The 24,738-nt window shown below is 43.4% G+C and overlaps 1 protein-coding gene across 7 annotated transcripts in view; it reads right to left on the bottom strand.

Moving 5' to 3' along the window:
• Positions 1 to 24,738, bottom strand: part of GRIA4 (glutamate ionotropic receptor AMPA type subunit 4) — a 529,928-nt gene that overhangs the window by 78,465 nt on the left and 426,725 nt on the right. Inside the window, exon 10 of one of the 7 annotated variants that reach the window (XM_073558374.1) lies at positions 17,028 to 22,432. The exons of the other annotated variants lie outside the window; for them this stretch is intronic. Within the exon in view, the coding sequence (XP_073414475.1) occupies positions 22,400 to 22,432 (33 nt within the window). The 3' untranslated portion in view covers positions 17,028 to 22,399. Of the gene's footprint in view, positions 1 to 17,027; positions 22,433 to 24,738 lie in introns of those variants that run through there. 7 annotated transcript variants of the gene reach the window in all.

Below are 24,738 nucleotides of genomic sequence, written 5' to 3'. Positions count from 1 at the left end.
CCATCTTGAAAAGTTTCCCCCTCCCATAAACTAATGTGCCACAGACAGGAAGTTGATGTCACCAACCATTCCCATTTTATTTAGGTGTATCCATATAAATGGCCCACCCTTTATATTGATCAATTGATTGTTATAAAGAAAAAAGCAAAGGACATAAAGGAAAGGGGCTCCAAGGCCAAGCAAAAATATATCAGCCCCCCACTTGCTTAGGGTGGGAAATGCCATCTAAAACAGAAGGGTGATGCTTGTTTGCCCATCTGAAATTCAATAGTGATAAGTGACACTGACATACAGTAATGATGTAATGTGTATTTTGGAGAATGTGCTGAAATCATATTAACATTAAAATCTGCATTGTAAACCTGAGTTTCTGGCAGATGTACGGTACATGCATAAGATTTCTGTATTAGAAGAAGATAGTATGTGTGAGAACTTGTGGAACTCAAAGAGTGGACCTGCTGGACTGCGACAACGAACCACCCTCAGGCGAGCTGACCTGGTGAACCACCCCCTAAACAGGGAGCATTAGGGGCAGGCCCAGGGGGGACTATCGCCGTGGCAGCTGGCACCCAGGGATGGACAATAGGAGACACAAGCAGGAGTCAGGATGGACTGGCAGAGAGGCTGGCATGGCTGAGACACAGGGACATGGGCAGGAATGAGACACTGGCAGGCAGGCGCCGTTGAGACACAGGGACACGGGCAGGACTGAGACACTGGCATGCAGGCACGGCTGAGACACAGAGACACTGGCAGGCGAGCACTAGGAGAGAGCAGAGAGAGGGAACTGGGTGAGGACTGAGAGAAAAGCAGCAACAGCGCACAATGGGGCAGGTAGCCACGGAATAAGGAACTGAAGTGATGCGTGAGGCCCGAATCAAGAGTGAGGCACAAATGATAATCAGGCACAGCCAGGAGGGAGAGGCTGCCTGATAAGCAGAGCGCAGCGTGGGACTTCTGGCTCAGGGACCTCCCAGGGCTTAGAGAGGATGGAAAGGAGTGGCTGTGGTCAGGCAGGGTGATGTGCACGTGCACCGCTAAGCTTAGCGCGAGAGACACGCACGTGCACCCGACAGGAGCCAGGAGCCGGGTGACGTGCACCAGCTCCGGGAGTGCGTTGGGACGCGTAAGTATGCAGGGGCTCGGGGGGCAACAGGAGAGGCATAACAGTACCCCCCTCTTTACACCCCCTCCTCCTAAGGCTGGAAAGAAATCTTGCCAAGATTCGAGGAGCCTGGATGTTCTCCCAAGGTTCCCAAGATCTCTCCTCAGGACCAAAGCCTTTCCAATCAATTAAAAAAAGGTTTTCCCTTTTAGCAAGGATGTCTTTAACTTCAAACACATCTTTAGCGGAAACAGGCTGAGGCAATTGACCAGTAGAGGTATGAAACTGGTTGAGGACAACTGGCTTTGGGACAGAAACGTGGAAAGAATTGGGGATGCGAAGCGAGGCAGGTAGCCACAACTTCTAGGAGACATCACTAATGCGAGCCAACACGTCGAAAGGTCTGATGTACCGGGGACCCAGCTTATGCGAGGGGATCTTAAGGCGAACGAACTTGGAAGACAACCACACCTTATCACCAGGATGATATAATGGAGGATCTAGGCGCCTTTTGTCCGAATGTTTTTTCATTCTGTCATGCGCTCATTCAAGTGCGGTCTTGGTCTCCTGCCAGACCCTGGAGAACTCCTTGGACAGAAGATCAGCTGCCGGCACACCCGAGACAGGAGGGACCGGCAGAGGCACGCCAGGATGTTGCCCGTAGACAATAATGAAAGGCGACTTGGAAGAAGATTCGCTGGTGTGATTGTTGTAAGCAAATTCTGCCCAAGGAAGCAAGCCGGACCAGTCGTTCTGATTCTGATGAGCGTTGGAGAAATGGCGGAGATAAGTCACCAGGATCTGATTCGTACGCTCCACCTGACCATTGGTCTGTGGATGGTAGACAGAGAAGTCTAGCGTGACATTCATTAGCTTGCAGAGGGCTCTCCAGAACCGAGAGGTGAACTGGACTCCACCTGTCCGAAACTATATGTTGAGGAAGGCCATGAATACAAAAAATATGGCTGATGAAAATTTCCCCAACTCGGGTGCAGAGGGCAAACCAGGCAGAGGGATGAAATGGGCCATCTTGGAGAATCGATCTACTACCACGAGGATGACTGTGCAGCCCAAAGACTGAGGTAGATCAGTAATAAAGTCCATTGCAATGTGCTGCCATGGAGCCGAAGGGACTGGAAGCGTGTGTAGGAGTACAGAGGGTAGCTGCCTAGGAACCTTGTTCTTGGCGCAAGACGGGCAGGAGGCTATAAAGCTTAGGACATCTTGGTGAAGGGTTGGCCACCAGTAGTAGCGGGACACGAGAATGAGGGTTTTTTTGAGGCCGACATGACCTGCAAGTTTGGAGGCACGTCCCCAGTGTAAGACTCGCTTCCTATTGCTCACTGGAATGAAAGTTTTACCCGGAGGTAAAGAAGTTAGGCTGACAGGAGCTACCGTGATGACCCTGGAAAGATCCATGATGTGCATGGGTTCCTCCTCAGTATCGACAGACAGAAAGGACCTGGATAATGTATCAGAATTGAGGTTCTTATTGTCGGGGTGGAAGTAGAGCTCAAAATCGAAACAGGTAAAGAACAGAGACCACCTGGCTTGCCGGGGGTTAAGTCTTTGTGCCGACCGGATGTACGCCAGGTTCTTATGGGCCGTGTAGATCTTAAAAGGATGTACGGCTCCCTCCAATAAGTATCGCCACTCCTCCAACGCCAACTTGATGGCCAACAGCTCCCTGTCACCAATGGAATAGTTTTGTTCCGAGGTGGAGAATGTCTTGGAGAATAAGCCGCAGGTGACTAGCCATCCGGAGGAAGACCTCTGAGAAAGTACCGCACCGGCCCCGGTGGCTGAAGCATCAACCTCAAGAATGAAGGGTTTGTTCGCCTCTGGATGATGAAGTACGGGAGCCGTAGCAAAGGCTTGTTTCAAGGACAGGAAAGCATTTTCGGCCTCCGACGACCAGACGTGAGGATTGGACTTCTAACGTATCAGAGAGGAAATAGGGCCGGTCAAGGAGGAAAAGTGTGGGATGAACTGCTGGTAATAATTTGCGAAACAAAGGAATCGCTGAATTGCACCATGGGGACGCAGCCAGTTGAGCACGGCTTACTTTTTTGTAAGAGGGGCAATTAACAGTAAAAAGAAAGCATTTAAACTACTAAATGGCACCGTTGAAGCTCTAATAAACTATAAGGAGAAAAATTCTTTATCTAAAAAAATAATTAAAGCTTCCAAAAAGGAAACAGAGAAGTCTTGTTGAAGACGTCCGTTGAAGACGTCCGCCGAAGGCAAGACTGCAGGCACCAAGGTGTGCCGAGAGGAATTTACTGACTGAACGAGAAGCAAGCACCTTGTCTGGCAAGACTGTCCCCAATACAGCATATCACCAGTTCGCCAATTAAGGATGGGCTCATGAGTTCTTAACCAAGGAAGTCCCAGGAGAAACGTATGAGATGAGGGCAGAACGTAGCAGGCTATCTTCTCCCGATTCCAGGCTCCGATCTGTAGCTCCACCTCCTCGGTGACCAGAGTAACAGTCTCCCGCAAAGGCTTGCCATCAACCGAAGCTACCCGCCGAGGAGTCTCTAGGGACCTGACAGGGATCCAAAATTTTCTGACCGCCTCAAGCTGAATGAAGTTTCCTGCCGCACCTAAATCTATGTAGACCACCTCAGAAAAACAACTATAACCCTGATTCAATAAAACAGAGAGGGTCAAGGGTAGAGAGGTATCACAGACACCTAGGGAGGCCTCTCTTACCTGTCCTAGGCGGAGGCGTTTCCCGGCCTTTCGGGACAAGAATGCAGAAGATGGGAGACACTGCCACAGTAAAAGCAGAGTCCTTGTGTGAGTCTCTCTTTGCAGCGCTGTTATGCCGGCTTGAGTCAGTCCACCTGCATAGGCTCTGGTGCAGAGGCTGCAGAGTCTGACATGAGTCACGAGCGGGGAGGGCTGCGTGTAGCCGAAGATAGATGGGGAAGTCTTCTTTCCCTGGCAGCCTCGTGGGAGCGTTCCTGGAAGCGCAGATCAATGCGAGTCGTCAGGGAGATTAAATCCTCCAAAGAAGTTGGTGTGTCTTGGCCCACCAGCTCGTCCTTAATTCGAGAAGACAAACCTTGCCAAAAAGCTCCCACCAAGGCCTCATTGTTCCAACCCAGCTCGGAGGACAAAGTACGGAATCGGATGGCGTATTGGCCAACAGAGAAAGTGCCCTGTTGGAGGTTAAAGAGGGACTCGGTGGTAGAGTTCAGGCAACCGGGCTCGTCAAACACCTTATGAAAGGTGTCCAAAAAGGTGGAGATTTGGGAGACTAGAGGATCGTCACGCTCCCAGAGGGGGTTCACCCGGGCCAAAGCCTCCCCCTCCAAATGCGACACCACAAAGGCCACCTTAGCTCGGTCGGTGGGGTATTGTTATGGCAGCAGTTCAAAATGTAACTGGCATTGATTTAGAAACCCCTGACACAACTTGGGGTCTCCGCTATACCGCAGCGGTTTAGCTAGACGGGGCGGCGGGTGCGGGCCCGAGGCAGAGGCGACAGACTGTAGAGAAAGGGGTCGGTTATCTACCGATGCCATATAATTAAGGATGTGGGCCTGGGTGTCGCATTGCTGGGCGAGCTCATGTTGGAGGCTGGCCAGCTTGGAGGCGTTCGCCGGATCAGAAGGCTGTAAGGCCGACAAACGGAACTCCATGGTTTTCAGGAAGGACAAGATCCTCATCTAATTTTCCCGTAGGAACACCAGTTCCTTTTGGGCAGAGGCCGAGGTACCAGCGGGGTCCATGGCCTGATTATGCTGTGAGAACTTGTGGAACTCCTAGAGTGGACCACCTGGACCGCGACAACGAACCACCCTCGGGCGAGCTGACCTGGTGAACCACCCCCTATACTGGGAGCATTAGGGGCAGGCCCAGGGGAGATTATCGCCGCGGCAGCTGGTACCCAATGGACAATAGGAGTCACAAGCAGGAGTCGAGATGCACTGGCAGAGAGACTGGCATGGCTGAGACACAGGAAGGTGGGCACGGCTGAGACACCAGGACACGGGCAGGACTGAGACACTGGCAGGCAGGCACAGTTGAGACACAGGGACACGGGCAGGACTGAGACACTGGCAGGCAGGCACGGCTGAGATACAGACACGGGCAGGACTGGGGCACGGCAGGCAAGCACTAGGAGAGAACAAAGAGAGGGACCTGGGTGAGGACTGAGGGAAAGCAGCAACAGTGCATGGCGGGACAGGTTGCCAGGGAACAAGGAACTGCAGGAAAGCGTGAGGCCTGTATCAAGAGTGAGGCACAAATAATTATCAGGCACAGCCGGGAGGGAGAGGCTGCCTGATATGCAGAGCGTGCTACGGGACTTCTGGGTCAGGGACCTACCGGGGCATAGAGAGGACAGGAAGGAGCGGCCGAGGTCAGGCAGGGTGATGTGCGCGTTCGCCGCTGAGCTCCAGCTCTGGCAGAGCGCCAGGATGCGTAAGTATGCCGGGGCTCGGGGGGTGACAGGGGAGGCTTGACAGTATGAAAGACATACTCAACATGCGTCTACTTTACTGCAATGGCAATATAGATTATTAAAGCAAAAGCCAAGAAGGGCTTCTAATTATAATTGGTATAGTCTCTGATAATAAGCAGTAGAGACCTAAGGCAACATAAGGGGATCACCAAGGCAAGAAAGATATCTATCCCATATCCATTTAATCTATCTTATCAACACCTGCACCATATTGCATTGGTTCATTTTAAGCTGCCAAGCTCTAAACTCTCAAGGGAGAAGATCTCTGAAGGTTTCTGGCTGTATCTCCCACTAAGATGTTTGGTGCAAATCTATTAAAGGGAACCTGTCACTAGGTTTGACCAATATGAGATATGATGACCATCTTTCAACTCTGATATAAAGCATTCTAATATGCTGTATATCTGCCCCCAAGCCGACCTGCAAGACAAAAAAAGACCTTTTATTATACTCACCGGTGGGGCTGTCTGTTCCGAGGAATGGCACGATGCCAAGGACACTGTGTGGATGATGCAGGGAAGCATCAAGCACATGAGCAAGAAGGAGGATGACATTGCAAGAAGATGGGAGGCGCCGGACCAAGACCAGCGACACCTCTCGGACCGGACAGCCCTGAAGGTGAGTGTAATAAAAGGTCTTTTTCTTGTTTTGCAGGTCGGGTTGGGAGCATATATACAGCATATTAGAATGCTTTATATCAGGGCTGAAAGATGGTCGTCATATCTCATATCGGTCAAACCTAGTGACAGATTCGCTTTAAAACCGTTAAAGGGATTGTCCAAATTGACTTGCCTGTACAAGTCCTTTCTAAAATGTATAGTGCTGCGGAATATGTTGTCACAATAGAAATTATTATCATTATTATTAAATCGACAAGTCTGCTGTTACTCTGTGTGACTACAGACTTATAAATCCCTTTAGCACGTGCACTGTGCGCTACGGGGATTCGCTGGTCTCTGACCTGTGACCGGAGAGTATGTATGTGTTATATATACTCCCGGCCAGTGGGCGTGGATTCGTAATTAAAATAATTCAAAAACTTTTATTCCATATTGTAAAAATTTGCCCTCACAATAAACCCAAGTATGATATAATTTCCTACGCATTTCAGACTAAACTAAATCCTTAATCATGGATAAAAATTGTTTATCCATAATGACGGACTTTTGTTTAGTCTGAAAAATGAGGATGATTGACCTCATGGAGATCAACATCATGCACTGCGGAGACACCATCACATGTTTCTCAATGCAGTGATTCTAGAGCATTGCCCCCATCCCTTATGGGAAATATGTAAAACATGCAAATCAGAAGCCGCGGAGACACCATCACATGTTTCTCAACGCAAGCAATGACTAGCCAGGTCTTTCACCGGGAAGGAACAACCACGGGAAGGGCAGTCTCCAATGAAGGAAACCACCTATGCCAAAACATGGTATCCATCCACAGACAGCTGTTTCGGGGTATTTGCCCCTCATCAGTGTGGAGTAGGAAACTGGCTAGTAGGAGCAATGCCTAGTGGAAGACTATGAAAAATGAGGATGATTGACTTCATGGAGATCAACATCATGCACTGCGGAGACACCATCACGTGTTTCTCAACGCAGTGATTCTAGAGCATTGCCCCCATCCCTTATGGGAAATATGTAAAACATGCAAATCAGAAGCCGCGGAGACACCATCACATGTTTCTCAACGCAAGCAATGACTAGCCAGGTCTTGAGAAACACGTGATGGTGTCTCCGCAGTGCATGATGTTGATCTCCATGAGGTCAATCATCCTCATTTTTCATAGTCTTCCACTAGGCATTGCTCCTACTAGCCAGTTTCCTACTCCACACTGATGAGGGGCAAATACCCCGAAACAGCTGTCTGTGGATGGATACCATGTTTTGGCATAGGTGGTTTCCTTCATTGGAGACTGCCCTTCCCGTGGTTGTTCCTTCCCGGTGAAAGACCTGGCTAGTCATTGCTTGCATTGAGAAACATGTGATGGTGTCTCCGCGGCTTCTGATTTGCATGTTTTACATATTTCCCATAAGGGATGGGGGCAATGCTCTAGAATCACTGCGTTGAGAAACACGTGATGGTGTCTCCGCAATGCATGATGTTGATCTCCATGAGGTCAATCATCCTCATTTTTCATAGTCTTCCACTAGGCATTGCTCCTACTAGCCAGTTTCCTACTCCACACTGATGAGGGGCAAATACCCCGAAACAGCTGTCTGTGGATGGATACCATGTTTTGGCATAGGTGGTTTCCTTCATTGGAGACTGCCCTTCCCGTGGTTGTTCCTTCCCGGTGAAAGACCTGGCTAGTCATTGCTTGCGTTGAGAAACATGTGATGGTGTCTCCGCGGCTTCTGATCTGCATGTTTTGTTTAGTCTGAGACACGTAGGAAGCTACATCATACTTGGGTTTATTGTGAGGGCAAATTTTACGATATGGAATAAAAGTTATTGACATATTTTAATCAAGAGTCGGATGGAAAATCTTCTATTTGTAATGGAAAAAGATGACCAGGAATGATGAATCGTGTTTTCTTTTATGTAATGTGGATGACTTATTGTGTATTTCTTTATTTCCTTGCTGAAAATATGTCACAGGAGGGACAATGTGACGAAAACAAGCCAGTGGAGGCACTGTAATGATTTGGTATGCCCCAAGGAGCAGGAGTTGCATTTCCGTCCTGAGAATCATTGAAAGCCTCAACCAAGGTCACCTGGACTACACCAGTCTGCATGTTTTTCCATTGCTCAATGGTCGAGGTCTAATGCAGCCAAAGTTCACTGTTAGAGATTTCAGAAGTAGATAGGGGGTAGAAATAGGCATGGGCAGTCTGACCGGCCTTTGACTATATGGTCCTCTACACAACACAATACTTTGTGTATTCTGACTATCTTAGGCAGAAGAAACTTTTTTCAGCATTTTGTGCTAAAGTAGCTTTTCTGTGGAAGTGGACCAGATGGACTAGCCTTTGCTCACCACACACATCAATGAGTCTGGGGTACCCATGACCCTGTTCCCCAATGTCCTTTAACTATGTTGGATGCAAGGCAAGGGTTGCACTCACATCTGGGCACTGGGACTTAAAGGGGCCCACAAAGGTCCCTCAGGTTCATGTAAGAGAGCCCTGTGGGACCTGTTGGAGATTTTGCAATGGGGCCAACAAGCTTTAATTTACACTGCTTTTTATTAGTTACTAAATATTGCAGAACGGGAACACCCAACAAGACTTGTTGTTTGGAGAAGCTCTCATCCAAGCACTCGCCCTTTTTTCTTGTTTCCAACTTGAACTGAGTGTTCACTTGCTACGTAACGAACGTGATGGATGTGAATCCTCATGCCAAAAATTCTATTTTTTTGATCCCATGGATATGCTCTCTCACTGCACCTCATTCTCTGGCTAACTAAAGGATGTGCCAATTAGGGTACCCCCCCCCCATTAATGTGGTCGACTTAGCCCTGATGGACAAAATTTATGGTCGACTTAGCCCTGATGGACAAAAATTATCTTGATGGGACAATCTTTTCAAATGATGACCATTTTGTGACTATTTTTTTACCTACAGTAACATACTGTATAGAAGATCTGTAACGTCTAACCAACCATAAAACCTTAGTTCAATGCAATCATGAGTCCTAATTGGCATCACCCCGAAAGTGTGGTACTGTATTATCTCAAGGAAGCCTTTCTTTTGTCCAATTAATGTATTATTTTTTAAGTTTATTTAGCTTTACCCCTTTTTGGACGCTACATGAAATGCCGTTCTGACACCCCCAGGATCATTGTCCATTTGCCCGTTAGCTCAGCATTTTGGGAGCAATAAACATTGGCTTTGTTCACATCAGATGTGGCAGTCAGCTGTGCCAATGAATGACTGCTGCATTGAAAGGAAGAAACAAACCACGCAGCAAAGAAAGAAAAAAAAATGAAAAAGAAAAGGAATATTTTCCACGTACATAATAGAAAGTGACTCTCTAAAACTTCTAAGTACCTTCGAGTACTTTCATACAGAACTCTGGATGAGTATCCATTGAAGCATCCGCCTATTCAATCATTGCCTACAATTCATCCTTGAGTTTATTTCCATGGGTTGTTGCTTTGTATTACTTTGGCTGTATGAGCCGAGTCCGCCACGGCAAGAGCTCTCATTAATGGCACTCTGTTATATCTAGCAGAGGACAAACGATAATTCCAAGTGGCCAACCTTTCTCTAAAATCTGAGGTGCCAAAATATGCCAAATCTAGTAAAGAGTGTGTGTGTGTGGGGGGGGGGGGGGTAGAGTGCCAGTTCACTTTTTACTCCAGTAAACATGAATCAAGCTCTCCCATTGCGTTTTTTTTTTCCGGTAAATCTGTACATATTTCTGCGTAGTGTGAGTGTATTAATATACTCACCTACCGTCATCTTCTCCAGTGTCCAGCGCCGTTCCGCTCCTCACCGCACTTTAGACTTTTGGGATCACTCTACGTTCTATGTGTGATTTGTACCTCTTTTTTACCAGGTGCAGTGAGTCTATGGATCCTCTTTCTGACACTTCATCAACTTCCATGGTTAAAGCCACTTCTAGATCACACAGAACGCAGCGTGAACTGGAGAGTCTGAAGAGCGGTGATGTCAATCAAAAGAGGACTGGAATGGCGCTGGATCGCAGAGAAGATAGTTGTAGGTAAGTATATTAGCACACCGAGACTACATACACATATGGTGACACCAATATCCTCAATCTTGAGTGGTTTGGCCAAAAAAGCATAAATGGAGAAAACACTAAACAAAGGGTTTTTTTAATGCAAAAGCTAAAAGCAGATACTTTATTGAAATGCATTAAAACAGTAAAAAATAAACAATTATATACATATGAAAAATGGGGAACACAAGCACAGAAAAAGACAAGGGTGGGTCAACCTGGCAGTAATTAGCGTATAGTACACTGCTAAGATCTATAATATATCAATAATAATTGTTAAAGGTTTACATCGCAGTGCAACAGAACTAGCATATAATACACATTCAGATAGGGTCATAGTAAACAAAGGAATGTCACAGGATTCCAAAATTCCATTGTGGATCTGTATGATAACCAATATGAGCTACAACACAATGATATAAATATATATATATAAAAAAAAAATGTATACATAGGAGCATCACAGTGGACACTATTGATCACGTTAGATATCCACATATAATACCCAGAAAGGATTAAAGACATAATTTAGCCAGAATATGCAAGCACACCTAAGCAAACAGTAGTAGTAGAGAATGTCAATACCAGCAGTGCACAGGACCAGGAACCCACCACACCCGACGCGCGTTTCGCTTGTGGAAAGCTTCGTCCAGGGGTGACGAAGCAAGCCACAAGCAAAACTCGAGTTGGGTGTGGTGGGTTCCTGTTCCTGTGCACTGCTGGTAATGACACTATTACAACACCAACAGGTTAGATGAGCCCAACGTAGTTGTCAAGTATTGAAAAGAAGCTGGTGATCTGTGTTGCTAGTACAAAGACCTCTAAGCCATAAGACATATGGTTTGGACATCCAGACCACATGGCTTATGGCTTCCAGGTCTTTGCACCAGCAGTGCAGATCACCAGCTTTATTTTAATACTTGATATATACACGTGGGCAGATTTAGTAAAAAAAAAAACTTAATGAAAGGTGTGTGAGTCTTCCGTCTCGCCTACTTTATATGATGAACTGGTAAAGAAAAACAAGAAGAATGGAGCTCTTTTCTATATGGGTGTGTTCATGTCCTACAAAATATTTTAATAACTACTCGTCTGATTTGTTTGGTGTTCAGAAATGCATTTCTTTACAAGACCTACGGGATGGAGCCTTGGGACAACAGGATATGGATATACAGTGCAAGTAGTAATATTTTACGTGGTTGAGTATACGTAAAAGAGAAGGTAGCGCCAGTAAGTTATACAAGGTTACTAAAGAATTCTAATTTACTGGTAACCCAAGTCATCACATCAAACTAACTAACCCGGGGTCCTATAGGCGAAAGACTTGAAATGTTCATCTAGTGTACTTCCTTCAAATCATAAGATTCTAAGTGTATGAACAAGAAATGTACTGGGCTAGACCTTGTGATATCAGCGAGGTTGTATTTCTTTATGTATAGCATAAAGAAGACTGAGGCAACTGGTCAATAAACCAGTCCAGGTGAGGTCAGGAGATCTCTACAGGATGACCATTAAACTTCTGGTGATCTAATCAGAATCTTTATGCAGAACAGTATATGCTTTAGACTACTTTGTGATAAAAAAGAACTAAAGCCTTTGATCAAGTCACAGCGAGTGACGTACAGGGTCCAAACGAGGTTCCAACAGGAGGAGAAAGAAAGCCATTGTTAGAAAATTCTGCCCATGAGTTGTGTATTACATCTCCGCTCCAACTAGACATGTTTGGCCTCGCTCAATTCACTTGTATACTTGTGGTCAAGTGAGCGTCTGCTCCCGGGATCTAGAGAATCCAAACAGCATGCACTGTGCGCGCTATGAAGATTCACAAGTCTGGACAACGCCTTTAAAGTTTCCGCTCTATGACAAAAAATTTAAATTTAGAGAACAGAGAGAAATTAGAAAGTTGGACAAACCTGTAATATGAAAATTAAGCTTTATTTCCTCTAACCAGAATACCCTTTTAAAACCTTTATTTGAACACTCATCTACTCCCGGTACCAGAGAATCCAGACATCATGCACTGTGCGCACTATGAAGATTCACAAGTCTGGACAACGCCTTTAAAGTTTCTCCTCTATGACAAAAATTGTAAATTTAGAGAACAGAGAGAAATTAGGAAGTTGGATAAACCTGTAATATGGTAATAAAGCTTTATTCCTTCTAACCAGAATACCCTTTAAAACCTTTATTTGACCACTCGTTATACGATAGCTTTATATATCACAGTAAATTCTGAGCTACTCCTTTAAAATAAAAAGTAAAAGCCTTTGCACAATGGTTCACGGAAACACGCTGCTTTAATATATGGACAAAAAATATAATGATCAACTAGGAACATCACATAAGCCAACATTGGAGATACAAGTACATTGGTACTCAAACAGTACTAAGTCCAAACTGTACATGTAACATATCATTTACCTTATTAAGCACAGAGTACAAATCTGCAGTGTAGTTTCAGGAACATGCCAAAAAATAGAAAACATGATTGGATATGTTTTTAAATTTTCAGCTTTATTATGGTACAAATCAAATAATACAAAATATGCAATCTTTTTTTAAGCGCCATAGCACTTTGGGTTGTCTGTGCTTTGCAAATATACAATACGATGGTCTATAAGGTCTAAGACCACAATAATTAAAGGTGTACTCCAGGAAAACTTTATGCCTAGTACAGAACCTGAGGGGGCTGTGCATGAGACTGGAATAGCATAGGTGGAAATCATGCCCTGCCCCTTTAAGTCCTGCCCTTGGTATAATTTTGTGTATTTTTATGAAGCATTCCTTTAATTCATACAAATTATCCTCTTACAGTTTCAGGCAAAAAAACAAAAAACAACTCAAATGTACATAGAAACAAATATCAATTTTCGTATATCAATCACGTCTACTACATACATTGAAATTATGTATAACACATATGTACAGTCATTTCATACCTTTATGGCAGTGGATTCTTGAAGTTACAATTTTTTGTTAATTTTAGTTCTTTTTTTTACATTATAGGAAATCATCATGGCCATAGAGCTGACACTTTTTACCATTTTCTAGGTTACTCATAGAATTAATCTACCCAAAAAGTAGGGGAAAAAATTGCATTACTTAATACAGATTGTGAGTTTCATACTGTGTGATAGACCAGAGCTGCATTCACAATTCTGCAGGCTTCAAAATGAAAAAGTGGGTTGTCTAGTACAATTAAAACCAGCCAGGCAAAACTCACAGCTGGGGGATGCAACCCTTAGCTGTCAGCTTCAACAAGGCTGGTTATCAAGAATAGAGGGATCCCAACACTGTATTTTTTAATTATTTAAATAATTTAAAAAAACAGCATGGGATCCCCCCATTTTTTGACAACCAGCCAAGCTAAAGCAGACAGCTGGAGGCTGGTATTCTCAGGGTGGTAAGGAGCCATGGATATTGCCCCCCCTAAAATTAGCAGCCCACAGCAGCCCAGAAAAGGTGCATCTATTACATGCACTGGCACTTTGCTCAGCTCTTCCCACTTGCCATGTAGCGGTGCACCTTTGTATTGTCTGGTGACATCAAGCCCATGGCTTAGTAATGGAGAGGCGCCTATAAGACACTTATCCATTACAAATCTTATAGTTATATTGGAAATAAACACACAGCCAGAATAAAGTATTTTATTTGAAATAAAACAAAACACACTTTTACTTTTCAATTTAAAAATAACACCCAGTTATACTCACCTAATGTCCATTCCATTGAATCCCTCGTCTCCTGTAATAAAACAAAACTAAAAAACAACAATATCCCTCCCCTGTCCATTGTTCTGTCCAACGCCATAATCCATGTCTGGGGGATAAAAAGTTTTCAACCTGGACGGTGCAAGATATGACCATTCAGGCCGAGAACCCCTGATGAACGAGCTGCTGTGAGTGCAGCCTCAGTGACTAGTGGTGACGTCATTGAGGTTACCACAGGTCACTGAGGCTGCGTTCCCAGATGGGAAAATGAACTGCGGTGACCTCGATGAGATAACCGCTAGCACCGTGAGAAAAAGTCTCACAGTGCAGAGGCGAGTTCACCGCAGTTCACCGGGAGAATTTCAATGCGGTGAATTTGAACTGCGGTGAACTCACCTCGGCACTGTGAGGCTTTTTCTAACAGTGCTAATGGTGATCTCACTGTGGGCACCGTAGTTTAGGGGCCCGGCTGCAAACCCAGCCTCAGCGACCGGCAGTGACCTCAATAACTTCACTGCTAGTCACTGATGCTGCACTCGCAACAGCTCATTCATCAGTGCTTCTCAGCCTGGACGGTCGCATCTTGGCATCGTCCAGGTTGAAAACGGATTATCCCCCAGACTTAGATTACAGTGTGGGACAGAACGACGGACAGGTGAGGGATATTGCTGTTTTTTACTTTTGTTTTATTACAGGAGACGAGGGATTCAATGGAATGGGCGTTATGTGAGTATCACTGTTTTTGTTATTTTTAAATAAAAAAAGTAAAAGTGTGATTTGTTTTATTTCAAATAAAGGACTTAATTCTTGCTGTGTGTTTATTTACCTTGTAACCACAGGATTAGTAATGGATAGGTGTCTTATAGACGCCTCCCCATTACTAAGCCGTGGGCTTGATGTCACTAGACAATACAAAGGTTACATCAACCCCACATGAACCACACATGCTTACATTAACCCCACTTGCCACTGCTACAGGGCAAGTGGGAAGAGCTGGGCAAAGCACCAGAATTGGCGCATGTAATAGATGCGCCTTTCTGGGCAGCTGTAGGCTGCTATTTTTAGGCTGGGGGGGCAATATCCATGGCCCCTTACCAGCCAGAGAATACCAGGCCCCAGCTGTCTGCCTTAGCAAGGCTGTCAAAAATGGGGGGAGTGAGATGTGGGCTCACGCTGTCATTTGACAGCATGGGAACCGCGGCTGTCTGACCGGCTGTAATGATTTTACCTCTGATCAGAAGCAGTGTTTGCCGCGCTGCCATGCATATGACAATGAGACAAACACCCGATGTTCGGGGGGTTGAGCCCGAATAGTAACATGGACTTCCTGGTGAAGTCCGTGTTCGGTGTCCGTACCCGAACAGTAGGTGCTCGGTACAGTCGCCAAACTTTAATGTACGGGTTCGCCCATCTCTACTCAGGATAGGTCAGCAATGTCTGATCAGTGGGGGGGGTAACACATGGCACCTCCGCTGATCAACTGCTCCAGGTGTCAGTGGTGTCAAGGATGGCTCAGTTACTGAGCTGCCCAGCACAGTTCTGTTAACTGTAAAGTGGTTGCGGACAAGTACTAAACATTTGCCACTATTTAAATCAATTAGGGGTGGATGGGCAGTACCCAGCCATGGAAACTACCAGTATATGGAGCAGCTCCTTAACTGATCAGTTTTGGTAGCCGCCGGCACCAAGAACAGCTGATCAGCCAGGGTGTCAGGTGTCGCACCCCACCGATCAAACATTGGATAGTTCAGTGTTAAAGTAGTAGACAATCTCATTGACCACAGCTGCATTCACTTCTACAGACTGACTGAACAGTAATCTCTATGAGTAACACAGAACCATAGAAGTTAATGGAAGGAAGATCAAGCATGTGCACTACCGCTTGATTAAAACAAGGGACACTTGTCCTTGGAATCACTGGGGATCCCGGTGGTTAGACCTCAGCGAGCTCAAATTGATCACCTATCCTGGGGACTGATGAATAGACATTTAAAAGGAATCTGTCACCAATTTTTGCTACCCCATCTAAGATCAGCATCATGTAGTGGCAGAGACATTGATTCAAGTGATCTATCGCTTACTGGGATGCTTGCTGAAGTTCTCTGAATGTAGAGCTCTGTATAACCCCACCCACACCACTGATTGGACGCTTTGTGTGTGCACTGTGCATAGGCAGAAAGCTGCCAATCAGTGGTGGTGGTGATGGGGGTTTATACAGAGATCAAGAATAATGACTACAAGGCAGCAGGTTTACTAGTTTGTGAAATAATCTCCCGCTGTTAAACCAGTGATTCTATAAAAACTACGGCAAGTAGCCCAGTAAGTGACACATTGCTGGAATCGGAGTCTCTGTCCCTATATTATGGATTCCCTGTGGTAGATACCCAGTATACTCCTAACTGTTAAAAAGTCTCCCAATGTGTCAGCTATACATAGCAAAACAGAGCTCAAAAAGAGTCCTGTCTCTAACTTGGCGGAAAAATGGCTACCTTCTCTGGCCCCGCATAAGCCATTTCACAATTTGATCTTTTAGTCATGAAGCATAATTGGAGGAGCCTAAATGTCGATATTCTGCTGTCTGATTACTGTATGTGCCTATATCTGCATTCCCCCCCAAAAAAACAAAACACAATTTTCACAAAACTGTCCAAAAAAGAATGAAAAATGAATATATTGAATAACGAAAATGTCTTACTGGGATATCAGGCCGGACAAATAAAACCTGGCACACAATGCAAGCATTTACTATACGATAAAAGCTTTGAAGCAGGAACTCGTCCGGCGGCGTTCGTCGGTAGCGCATGCCATGTATGCTAAGCACTGTCCACGTTTTACTAGGTTTAGTGTACAGACACAGCCGTAGAGAAATGCAAAGCGTAAGCCGTTTTATCTACAAAGATAACCTAAAGGATGTGAACACCTTCGGGGACATTTTTTTTTTATCCCTTTAAATTTTGCACTTGGATTTACCGTAATTAAACATTTTGAACCAATTCTATAGCTTTATCTACTGCTTTTACTGTTTATTTTATCATTTTATTCTAATATTATTACTGAGTCAACTGAGAATGAGTGAGTAAGCTCTGACGGGAGAGTTCGTAATTCTTCTTCTATTGGTCCTTTCAACTGATTTATGACCACATGAAAGTTAAGCTGAACTTTTGGGAGTTATAATTCAGGCCGAGGAGAGTGCAGAAGATCAAATATAAAAGCTCACTGGCAGATTCTCTGTTAACTCGTTCCGCAGACGGTCAGAAGATCAAGGATAAGAATTATAAACGCTCACTGGCAGATTCTCTGTTGACTCGTTCTGCAGACAGCAAACGGTTCAAAAATTTTAATGGAAACCAAATGCAAAAAATAATTTCAGCAATGCAAAAAAAAAAGCCTTCCGATGATGGGCATATCCTTAACAGAATGGAAATGATAATCCATATGTAATAATTATATATTTTATTCCAACTTTATTGTACATATTATAATGAACTATAGGTTATTGCAGACCTTATAATAATAAAATGTGAAACCTTGATTGGGACATTTTAATTTAAATTTACATTACGCTAGGACTATATGGCAATTTTTAAAGGGTGTAATGATTTTTAAAGAAGTGCATCAACCAATTCATTTAATCAAATAATTAGTATAATGCAATTATTAGAGAAGTAGCAATGCCCTCTTTTCAAAAGTAACTCCCTGATACGGTGCGGCTTTTGAGGACACAACATTGACCATTATTAACACAAATATTGCACACGGCAATAGAAAGTGGCGCATGCGCAGTGCGATGCGCAAAGTTATTCAATGGAGGACACTAATGGTCAGGCCTGGTCCCGTAGTTCTCCCTTAGCGGCCATATATCCGAATCAGAGCATCACACTTTTGAAAAGAGATTGCCGTTCTGCTACATACATTAAATTAGTGACAGAGTTAGAGAGGTGGGTGAGGATATAACATTTTTCTGATATATTTTTTTACCAAACTAAACTTGCCACATTCTGGAATAGTGCTGCAGAGGTGAATAAAACATCAAGTTGTTTTTATTTATTTATTTTTTTTAATTTTTCCTCTTCATTGTGGAGAAATTAACTTATAAAGATTATATTTTAATAAATGCTAAGGCTAAGAGGTCCTTAGTAGAGATTCTTTTAAGGGGGTGTGTACTTTTTCCCCTGCTTGATCTTGACCAATCATAAGCAGGTGATTTCATGCGGTGGAATAAAAAAAAAAGAACATGCCACCCTTCCCACCTCCAAGAAGGTCAGAGCAGACTTTCTCATGTAAAACATTTAATGACACACAGCCCTGCTCTTCTCCGTTATCTGACTACTGTGTAGAGTAGAATAGAGCTATGTGTCGTAACAAAATTGTCTTGCAGCTTTAAGGACATTGTCAGCTCTGCTCTACTTCCCCTTCCCTCTACATTGCCTTAAGATGAAAGCTGCTGTCATGATCCAGTCCAGAGTTTGTTTTCTGCTGTCTTCTCTTTGGACTGGTCATGCGGGGGGGTTAATCCCTTCTGCCTTGTTCTGGAGCTGACTGGGCTATTTTAGTCCTATGTAGCCTACAGGCCAGCGTCAGCTATACTGCAAGCTTCCAAGCTAGTGCCTCTGACCTGTATTCCTTTAGTGTTCCTCCTGCCCTTGATTTCCTGGACTTGTGTATGACCCAGCTTGATCTCTTGGCTCTGCTTCTGGTTTTTCTGTTTTTGATACCACGCTTTCTGACTGGCTCCTGACCCTCTTGCTTGTACCCTGACAACGGCTTATGTCTTACATTTCTGATACCACGTTCCTGGTAGGTCCTGACTTCTCCCTCGTCCTTGACTACACACTTGCTGTCGCCCTTGGTACTTCTGCTCCTGACAGTTGCTGATTTCGGCTAGTCTGACCACTCTTTCATTACCTGTGACACCTGTGCTGTTGCTCTGTGTTACTACGCTGTGTGTGTGCAACCTCTCTTCCCTCATCATCACCCCCTGGTGGATGTTGCGCTGTACTACACTGCAGTAGCACATTACAGCTGCAAGTGTTTTTTGGAATGACACTAAGCTTTGCTTTATATTACACAGTAGGTGCAGAGATCATAGAGGAGAGCAGGTCTGTCTGTCATTACATGTCTCATAGCAGAACATCTGTTGTGTCCTTCACTGGGTGCTTGTTCTTTTTTTTGTCTCCTGCATGACACCTCCTGCTTATGATTGGTGAACATCATGCAGGGGAAAAAAGTTCACACCCCCAAGAAAAAATTCTTTGCCGATGCCCATTGTGTCTTAGCATAAATTGAAATCTACATATTACCAGCTAATATCTAGGCAATGGAAATGAGAAATGAAAAATGAAAATGTTGTTTTATTAACTATGCCATGATGTGGCACCTTAAAGAGACACAGTCAGCACAGAATGACTGTTCAAACAAAATCTTAATGCTCGGTGCTTCACGGTGGGGCCAATCATTTAAATACACCTTCCCACCTGCTTGTTTTTCTGCAATCTCGACCACCCTCTTATTTACACACTTAACATTATGGCTGGTCCATACAATCAGAGCAACTGTTACCACCCACCTTTCGTGTCTACCTCTTTCCTCATAGACTGTAAGCTTGCGAGCTGGGACCTCATTCCTCTTGTTATTTGTTATAATCTATGTGATTATTGTTATGCTGTAATGTCTATTGTCTGTACAAATCCCCTCTGAAATGTAAAGTGCTGCGGAATATGTCGGCGCTATAAAAATAAAATTTATTATTATTATTATTATTTGATTGACAGCTCTGGCTTCATAAAGATAGACAAGGTTGGAGATAGATGGAAACCAAGCAGGCGGGAAGGCGTCTATAAATGCTTGGCCCCGGTGACAGAGTCCCTTTAACATGCCAAAACTGATGATAAGTTCTCATTAATTCTAGTTATAGTATATGAAACAAATCTTGTTACTACATGGAAGTTATGAAAATTCAGGTTATTGTAGCTGCTGCTGTTGAGAGATCTTACCTGCATCTACCGGAAATTTACCAATCATATTGGACTTTGGTTCTGATAAGCTCATTAAAACCTGGATTTTCCCATCAGTCCTGCTCATTCACACAGGAACACGAACTAAATCTAAGTTCGTTAAAACATATAAATACGTTCTTAGCGCAAGCTCACGCGGGCTACCCAAGGCTTGCTGGAGTACAAGCGGCTAAGTTCATTCATTTGGACCATTTTTGGAGTGCTGTGCTCCTCCTACATTTCTGGCGTACAAAACATCGACTCTTTTAGCGAATTGGATGGACAGTCGTGGCCACGCCCCAACTTGCCGTGGCTCCTCTGCAACTCCTCCCTTTTAGGCTACGCAGATTCAAACTGTCGCCAAAAATGCCAAAAGTGGCAACATTTTTGCACAAGTTCATGATAAGCAAAGATTCGGCCACCTTTCAAAGCTTTAACACTAGTTTTCTGGCGGAAAGTCTTTGCTGAATTGACCCCTATGTCTGGGTGCAGGAATTGCTCTGACAAAATCAGCCCTGACGACTATGAAAAAATAATTTGGATGAAATTTATAATCCAAAAAAATGAAACAGCCCTAATTCCAGTTCGTAACAAAAATCTGTCAGCAACAGCAGCTTCCTAACCTGCTCTACCTATGAGTATATGAAAACAGGGATAGTATCAAGATGTTGGTCATATAGGTCATACACTCTTTAAAGGGAAACTGTCAGCAGGTTTTAGTTATGTAATTTGAGAGCAGCATGATGTAGGAGCTGAGACCCTGATTCCAGGGATGTGTCACTTACTGGGCTGCTTGGTGCAGTTTTGATAGAATCCCTGTATTCTCTACTTTAAATGTAGCAGTGCTCGGAATGTTGAGCTGTTTATAACCCCACCCACACCACTGATTAACAATCTCCTTTGCATATTGTCAGCAAGCTGCTAATCAGTGGTGGGGGCACATTATCCTGACTGCTGTTCACATGAGACCGAGTCCTGCAGTGATAACCTCCTACTGATAGTATTGAAACTACAACGCACAACCTGATAAGTGACACATCCCTGGAATCAGGCTCCCTTGCCCTTTTAATATGCTGCTCTCAGATTAAATAGCAGAAATCTGCTGACTGATACCCTTTAAGGTTTAGAACCAGGTGGAGGTTCACTTCAAATAATTATTATATTTATGTCATTGTCGCTTTGCAAAATTGTCAAATTAAAATCAAATTGTGGAATCCAAAGTATTTTAGAATAATAAAATTCTAATCATAAGACCCCATTCACACATCCATATAATACTGATACTGGAAAAAAATAGTACCGGTGTCAACAGTGTTTTGGATCAGTGTGCCATCCGTTTTTTTTTTCCAGCTTAAGAAAAATTTTTTTTTATGGCTTAAGAAAAATCAATTGCAAATTTTTACCTATACTTTGAAATGTTAAAGACGTACAGCAAACAAACGGTCCACGAATGTTATCCATGTGCTGTACGTGTTTAATACAGACCCATAGGCTTGTATTGACCCTTGTCATCCATGCTGCTGGTAAAAAACGGAGCACCATAGATTATAATGGGTATATGTGGTATCCGTGAAAAGAACGGATGCCATATGCTCTGGAAACGTGGACATGTGAAGGGGGCCTAAAATAGATATTCACCTGCATGGGAGTAGTAGTTTTAAAATGGTTCTCCAGAACGTTAACATTGAGATAGGTCATCATTGTGTGATCGGTGGAAGTGCGACACCCGGCATCCCTGCCGATTAGCTGTCCCTGGTATTGGTGGCGGACAGAACTTCTTACGGAACTGTACAGTACAGCTCTGTCGACAATATAGTGACCGCGACTGGATACTGCACATCCGTCCTCTATTCAAATTAACAGTGGGTGAACCTGCAGTACCTGGCCGGCGGCCACTATCTCGTCAACAGAGCTGTGCTGTACAGCTTCGGAACGGAGCAGTTCCACCCCCCGACACGCCTCCCGACGACACCAGAAACAACTGATCATCGCGAGTGCCAGGTGTCGCACCCCCATCGATGAGACATTGATGATCTTCCTAAAGCTACACCACTAATGTTAAAGTCCCGAAAACCCCTTTTAACTCATACATAACATTTTATTGATATCACATCAAACTTTAAAGAAAACCTCAGCTTTCATAATCATTTAATATATTCAAAAACCATTGGGGGTGGAGATAGATTTGTACATTATTCTGGTACTATTCTGCCATAACATGGTTTTAAGTCATTTCTAATAGTAGTTATAGGGGGGGGGGGGGTTGATTATAAAGTCAGGACGATAATGATCCACATGACAGATTGAAGGAAAAAAAAGATGAAAAAACAAAAAGTTTTTTACTATTTGGACTACATTGGTTGATTTATACTTGAGCCATAGCAAGGAATGGTCGCTGGATCTTGAAAATCTGTTCTTTCTTGATCAATTTCTTAAAATAGGATTCTTCATCAGAGGCTGAAAAGAGGAGGACTGTACTGAAGTATGATTTCCATTTACTCAAATCTTTTAGGAAAAAAAAATTATTCACCGTACAAAAAAGCTCACAGAGTTTACATAAAGCATCATGCAAATGTCATCTAATAGTTTCCTGGATTAAGTTTGATTTTTTTTTTTAATATCTTAACCAGTTTTTTAGACTCTACAATTATAGAAAAAAGTAAAAAAAAAATAAAAGAGTATTCTAAACATGTAACTCCCATTGAAAATACATTTCTTCATTTCATCACTTTAATGTCAAGTGTAACAGAGCGGGTGAAAAGTGCAGGGAAGTGTAGTGGAAAGTCCAGACAGTAAAGGTTACCCGCCACCCGCCTTTTTTTGACAACTGATTTTAAAGGGCAGAGTTGAAGGGCTGACCTTGGAAGCTGACAAATACACTGGATGTAACTGCAGCAATAAATAAAACGTGATTTATGCTCCACTGTTCTACAGTGAAACATAAGGATTTTCTCATCTTTCCTTTAGTCACTTAGAAGTCAATGTATTAAATTCCAAATGTTCCGTGTCAGGGGGAAAAAAAAATTAATGAATCACATTGACATCGATAACTACTGACAAATAGCTGTCCCTGGCGCTGAAAAAAAAGATCAAATTTATTCTGGAAGGAAAATTTGGAAGTGAAAAAAAAAGAAGCTAAAGAGAGACATATAAATAATAATATTATATATCTGCAATATAAAAAATTTGTAAAATCAGGAACATATTACACTCTTTCTCCTTATAATGTGATAATATTTTATAGGTCATGCATTTGTTTAGATGACCAGTTATTTTTCCCCACATCAAGAACAAGCACAATGGGAAACCCGATGCCAAAAAATAATGAACTTTAATTAACAATTACCCAAATGTGTTTATTAATAGAACTTAATCTTATATTCTACATGTTTGCTTTTTTTCATCCAATCCCATTTAATCATTTTTTAACGAAACTTAGTCAATTATTGTCCATTGCCTTTCTCGGTCTTCCTAAAAAAACCCCAAAAACTATAACTTTTGCTAAAGCGCCACTTTTGAAATAGCAATAAATTGTAGGCCATTGGCATCAAGGGAATCTTTCACGTAAGAAACTGCTATTTACCTGCAGATGTAGGGTTAATCTGCAGGTTAATAGTGCTATACAATGCTGTTTGGTCAGCTTACTGAAAGTGCGGTGACTGGGAGAAAAGGAACTAATTCCTCCCCAAGAGCCGCTGGCTTTCAGTCATGGGGGAGGTGGTGGAAGTGGCTACAGTCACCGGTCACAGCACCGCTCTCTATTCTGTACACTGATGAGCGGCAGCTATAAACATGCCCATGCACTTTGATCGACAGCTCGTTCTGCACAGATTTGCTACAGAGTCAGCTGTCAATCCAAGTGCCGGTCGTATTTACAGTATAGTGAGCGGTTCTGGAGCTGCTCCATCAGGGTTCCATCAAGAAACTTCTGGACAGTCTGTAAAAATAGGGCACTTTTATCCCCTGGCCGCAAAAAAAGTGATATGTCCATGATTTTTTTGAAGCTAGGGTGACTTGGACAGATTTTTTATAACTGTATTTATCACTAGAGATGCACAAACCCGAACAGTAAAGTTAGGGGTTCGCAGCGAGAGCTAGAAAGAGACTTACAGCACTAAAGTTCAGGTCCCCATTGAGTTCTATGGGGTTCGGGTTCAAGTTTGGGTAGAGTTCTGGCTTACCCAAATCGAATTTTGGACTCAAGGGTGGTCGGACCCGACCATCCATTAATCCCTATTTATCACACTTTTACAAATCATAGTGAATGTAGCTAATATCTCCATATAGTTTTTATGGGCCGCAGACATGTATCACTTATAATCTTAATAATTTATTACAGTCATCTAATGTGTTCGTAAAAAAATTTGGCTGCCTGTGATTTTTTGAGAAGCTGTCCAGAAAAATAAACAAAAAAATAAAGTTGGCAACCCTACACCCAGGGTGCCACCCCCATGACTGAAAGCTGGCGCCTCCTGGGAAGAAATAAGTTCAGTTTCTGACAGTAGACGCACTTTCATTAAAAAGGCCGTGAAGCATTGGAACACTATTTACTTGCAGATTAACCCCATATCTGCAGGTAAATTGCGTTTTCCTACATGACAGGTTCCCTTTCATAAAACTGTCTAGACTAACACTAAACTCGGTTGAAAACAATAAATAAAAACAGTAATAAAAATAATGGCAAATAATAAAAATAATAATGCCAAATAGTATAAAAATATAAAAATAGTTATAATAACTTTGTTTTATTTTCTATATATAAT

Source organism: Dendrobates tinctorius, unplaced genomic scaffold (assembly GCF_039654945.1).
Source record: "Dendrobates tinctorius isolate UK_male_01 unplaced genomic scaffold, ASM3965494v1 ptg000256l, whole genome shotgun sequence".
Classification (NCBI taxonomy): Eukaryota; Metazoa; Chordata; class Amphibia; order Anura; family Dendrobatidae; genus Dendrobates; species Dendrobates tinctorius.
Note: the sequence above shows the minus strand (reverse complement) of the source record. Positions and strands in the feature narration are given on the sequence as shown.